This window comes from Polyodon spathula, chromosome 6 (assembly GCF_017654505.1).
Source record: "Polyodon spathula isolate WHYD16114869_AA chromosome 6, ASM1765450v1, whole genome shotgun sequence".
In the NCBI taxonomy this organism is placed as follows: domain Eukaryota; kingdom Metazoa; phylum Chordata; class Actinopteri; order Acipenseriformes; family Polyodontidae; genus Polyodon; species Polyodon spathula.
The window spans coordinates 42,057,376-42,062,903 of record NC_054539.1 but is presented as its reverse complement, the minus strand read 5'-3'; the positions used below and the strand labels follow the sequence as shown (position 1 = coordinate 42,062,903).

Sequence of the window (5,528 nt, the reverse complement as noted above, 5' to 3'; positions counted from 1 at the left end):
AGTGCTTCTCTAAATAAATAAAAAATGTAAGTGTGACGTACATACAGACAAATGGACTCCACCTAATATCGAGGAAAGGTTACAGTCATACAATTGATTTCCATCCCACTTAATACCATTTCAAAATGCCTGCATCAATTGTACTGTATTTTGACACATTCTGTATACACTGTACCCAAGAGCCTTGTGGTCACATGATCACCCAGCTTGACTCGTAGAGATCAGAAGTGTGAGTTCCGTGTTCTTTTTTTTTTTTCATCATTGCATATTATAATAATTGGAAACTAAAAGATTTAACATAGCCGCAAAGGTTGAAATAGCTGCTCTATGTGAGAAAGGAGGGGGAAAAAAAAAACGCAAAAAAAAATTGTCAACGTTCAAAGATTCTTTAAAAGTTGCAAATTTAGAGTTTCTAAGAAAAGTTTTCCTACTACGTTAAATGCATACGGATAGTCTTGAGAGTAATTCCCAAAAAGATGATGCTTTTCTTACGTATGTTCTTTCATAAACCTTTTATTAAGGGGACCTTCGTTGAACAGTGTCTGCGAAGGTGGTTCGAAGAGAGCCAACTTGGCAGTAAGGTTTAAGACTAATCATGGTGTGTTTGCAAAAAAAATAGAGACGACGTTCTACCGAGTACCACAGTGGAGTTTGTTGTTTTTATACCGATTTGTCTTAAAAAGAGACTCCTTCACTTTGGAAGGCCCGGTAGTACGTAAAACAGAACGAGTCGGGCCTAGTTTAGCGCACCTGGGTCTAGGAGGACCCATCTCACGGTCAGGGACTTAAAGCATCTCGTAGAGTCATTTCTCGTACTAATTAGGCAGGGGGAGGGGCCCGTCAAGTCAATACCTGAGTTTGGACAAGAAATTTTAGTACACGAACAAAAATGACAACAAAATAAAATAAAAAAATCCTCTTGTCTCAGTTTTACTCAGATTTGTTTGTATGTTTTATGTCTGCAACTTCTGAATCACGTCAGGGAATTTTGATCCTAATTAAGTCATCCGTGGCCTGGACTGTAAGGGACCTGGTACCAGGTCACTCGTGACATCTTACTAATGAGATCATTAACTACTAAAGTGTCTTTTTTTCACAGTCGTTTTGTTCACTGGTTTGTCAGCCTAGTGCTATCAGTCGGATCTTCTCGATGCTAGTACAGATATAGCTACGTCTTGTTATGGAGTACCCCCCAATACCTCATGGTGACGTTGGATTTCCAGAGTCAATAGAGTTGAGTTACTCAAGTAACCCTAATTATTAATAATTAATAAAAGCTCGAGAAATTGTCGACGTCTCAAGTTCATTGAATCATTATACCATTCAAGTAACTTATAAAATGGTAGAGCTAACTTGAAATCTGCATCAGTCTGCAGCACTCCTTTAGCTCTGGACACCCGCTTCCTGTGGGCAATCCTGTTTCTTTACAATCGCTTTGTCCAGGACCAGAAGGGGACATTTCAGGCTATTGTTTCCATTCATTTATTTATATTTTTTTTGTTTGATTAGTCACTGATGGTGAAAATATGTTTTCACAGCCCTACAAATGCTGCAGACGTGTTTAATTGTGTTAAACGGGGGAAGCAGAAACCACCGATGGAAGCTCATTTTTAATCCGATGATTGCAATATATAGGTGGCTAGTGGTTAACCAGCAGGCATTCGAGATGCTTTCCAGTTCATTTTATGAGAAGTACCTTCTATTGGGAGCTTTTTAAAGTTCCAGATTCTTGTTGACAAAATCAATTACTTTCATTTTCCTTTTTTTTTTTGTATGTATGAACAGATATCTCGCAGAGAGATAGTTTGAATTCAAAATGTAATGACTTCATTCTCTGGCTTCCTTCCTAGTTTCATTGGCAGTGGTGGTGCCCTGGTCTCCAGTGATGTCACCTCCTGGCAGTGATGTCACTCTCAGCTGCTCTTTCTCCGATAAAGCGGGGGCTGATCTCAGCAGATTGGTGGTTACCTGGCAACGCCCTCCTGTCGATCATGTCGTCCACAGTTTCTATTACGGTCGAGACCAGCTGGATTGGCAGAATGAAACCTACAGGAATCGGACCCAGCTGTTCCCAGAGCAGCTCAGTGTTGGGAACGCCTCCCTCAGACTGAAACAGGTGCGGGGGAGGATGAGGGCTGGTACACCTGCGCTGTTACCAACCAAGAGGACAGCACCAGGGAAGACGTGCAGCTCATAGTGGCAGGTCAGTGTTTATAAACTAGCCTGTCATTGACTTATATCATGGCAGGTAATTCAAGGGGAATGGGACTTTTTCTCCTCATCGCGCTACGGTGGACCCTGCCAGCCAGGCACCTAGTGAGCTAAGAGCGGAAACCTGCAGGGCTGGCCTTTGTCCTCCAGAGGCCGGTAGCTCCCTGACCTCCGCTCTGGAATTCCTGGGTGTGGAAGAGGAAGCTGGCTCGGTCGTGGGATCAGAGGACGCCCACTGAACCTTCAGTTCTCCTGAGCAGTTTGTGGGGAATCACTGCAGTGAGGGGAGAAAGGACTGGACATTCTACACAGGGGAGAAAATCAGGGGGAAAATAATTGCGCACTACATTTTAGAAAGAAAAAATATACTAGCATGTCATTTGAAGCTGTACACATTTCAACACAAGGACAGTGCTGATTGTTATTGATGCAGAAGAGGAACGATGATCTGTATACCTGTAAAGATGCCTTCAGGTTTACGGCAATACTGAATGAGAGGGGTAGTCAGTCTGCAGGTAAACAGGAACCAATATATATAAAGGAATTGGAACTGATAAAAAAGGAATTGATGCCAACCCTGACTTGCAAAAACAAAAGCGTCTCTTTGCAGACGAGAGTCAGTCGTCCCTGACAAAGAAAGAATGGACAAGGTTGGCCGCTGCAGCTTCTCTTGCCTAAGCGTTTTTGTCCTCCCCTATTCAGTCCTTCTGTCGGACAGCTTTCTGTACAACATGTTCCTACAGACAGTACCGCCTGTAAAAGGAGACCGGTGGGGGGGGCTATTCACCCCAGCTCTAATGCTGACACTTCATTAACTAGCATTGTAACGCTGACAGGTCTGTATCATGTGTATGATTTCTGCTTTGGTTCTGCATTACTGATTTGCAATAGTGCTGGTTGTAATAATAACCTGTACGTCTATGGAAACACCCTTATTCAAGTTTATCACTGTGAATTTCCATGGTAATTTAATAGCTTTCCCATGATTAAGCATTTACCATAGTTTACTCTGGTTTGCCATGGTTTTTAAATGTGCTTTACCATGCCTTTCACTCTGATTTATTACACTTTCCTATGCTTTTACTATGGGAAACTGTTATAAGGGTTAGTTTACCATGGTTTGTTTAATACATTTTACCATACCCTTCTGTGCTTTACAATGCTTCCCTATGCTTTACTAGACCTCTCTGTGCTTTACAATGCTTCCCTATGCTTTACTAGACCTCTCTGTGCTTTACAATGCTTCCCTATGCTTTACTAGACCTCTCTGTGCTTTACAATGCTTCCCTATGCTTTACCAGACCTCTTTGTGCTTTACAATGCTTCCCTGTGCTTTGCAATGCTTGCCTATGCTTTACCACATCTCTCTACTTGACAATGCTTCTCTCTACTTGACAATGCTTCTCTATACTTGACAATACCTCTCTGTGCTTTACAATGATTACCTATGATTTATAACACCTCTCTGTGCTTTATAATGCTTCCCTATGCTTTACCATACCTCTCTGTGCTTTACAATGCTTCCCTGTGCTTTACCAGACCTCTGTGCTTTACCATGCTGTCACTGTGCTTGATTAGACATTGCTGTTCCCAGGGCCCTTGTTCATTGGCTGTGTTTCTGTGTCTGTCCAGCCCCTTACAGTGAGCCGCGGTTAGCCATTTTCCTGACTAGCCCCGGTGATCATGTGACCCTGATTGTCAAGGTGGCGGACGGTTATCCCCGGCCCACACTGCTGTGGCTGAATGCGGCAGGAAGTGACATCACAAACCAGAGCCGCACCACCCAGTCTTTGGATAGCAGGGGGCTGTACCAGATCTGGAGCGAGCTGGATGCGGTGGTGAATGAAGCAGAGACCTTCACCTTTGAGCTGGATCACTCCGTGATGGAGCAGAGAGTGAGGCAAGCCGTCACCCTGCACCCAAACACAGGTAAGGGCATGTGAAGAGAAATCAGGGCTGAGCGCTCACATAGCTGCTGTGCTTAACAATCAGGGCTGCGTGATCTCATAGCTGCTCTGGTTAACAATCAGGGCTGAGTGATGTCATAGCTGCTGTGCTTAACAATCAGGGCTGGGCGCTCACATATCTGCTGTGTTTAACAGCAATCTCATCCACAGACCTATTGAAACCGATCACCGTAGACTCCAGAACCAGTCAAGAACATTTCATTAGAACAACATAGTTTGGATACTAGCCCAGCTCAGGCAAGCAGGGCTGGGATCAGCGAGACTGTACTGGTTTTATAACTGAGTTTTCTCCTCAATTCAGAGCGTCCGATTCTGTTCTCTCTCCGCTGCAGCCCTGCACAACAGCTCTTTACTGAAGTTCAGTGAGAAGCTGATCACAGAAGACTCCTTATCTGTTGCTACCAGACCCTGTTGAGATTAGGGATGTGTGCAGTAGTCATGCCATGAACTGTAAAAGTGCCTGGTCTTGTTAAAAAAAAAAAAATTGCAAAGAAAATGCCAATAAATGTTCAACATGCTCAGATAAAGAAAAGAAAAAAGAGCTTTGTTTCTGCAGCTCCTGTTGACAACCATTTCATTAAGATAACAGCAGAGCTCTGATTACAGGTCAGTTAATGTTATATAGATGCTGAATGCAGATTTTAAGTTTAATTAATAATATACTGACTGGACAGTATACTTCAGGCTTTGAGAAACGAATACCCCCTTGTGTTGATCTAGTGTCCTCTCTCAGTGCAATCCCATCAGACACTATACCCCCTCATGGGCAGTAGTTTTCCACTGTACACCTCCACACTGCTCCATGTTGGTACAGTATGTCAGTGCTTGTCTCCTATTTCTGCAGGCTTTCATATTGAGCAGAGAAGCCGGCTGCCCGTCACATTCTCACTGCTGCTTGTGTTGCTGCTGTTGATCGGCGTGTTTCTTTATGGATCTGGACCAGCTGTGACAGATTGAGTGATCCCTCCCTCTGCTCAGAAACCAGACCAGCTACCCCCTTTTTACTGCAGTGACTAGATGGAGGGACCAGGGGAGCTCTGCCTGAAGGATCTTGACCTGCAGCTCCTCCAGGATTTCTTTAACATGCCAGTGTTGTGTGATGCTTTGACGTTGCTATTCTGTCCCGTCGGTGAGATTAGACGAGCTCTAAAGCCACGAGTGCAGACGAGTTCTGAAAGTTCATTTCTATCTGGAAATTCAGTGTATATACAAGTGTGCAGTTTGCCTGCGTTTGGGAGAGAAGCCAGTGACATCACATTTCCAGCAGTGAAACCGTTCTACTGGGATTAGAAAAAACACACTGCAGCAAGATAGTGCTGGCCGGACTGTCAATCAAAACATGAATTTGCA

The 5,528-nt window shown here is 43.8% G+C and overlaps 1 protein-coding gene across 1 annotated transcript; it reads left to right on the top strand.

Moving 5' to 3' along the window:
• The first annotated feature begins 1,885 nt into the window (after nt 1-1,885).
• LOC121317677 (CD276 antigen-like) lies at nt 1,886-5,135 on the top strand. The gene is made up of 3 exons (XM_041253838.1): nt 1,886-2,138; nt 3,844-4,140; nt 5,023-5,135. Exons 1-3 carry the CDS (start codon nt 1,886-1,888, stop codon nt 5,133-5,135), a joined length of 663 nt encoding a protein of 220 aa, XP_041109772.1.
• The last annotated feature ends 393 nt before the right edge of the window (nt 5,136-5,528 follow it).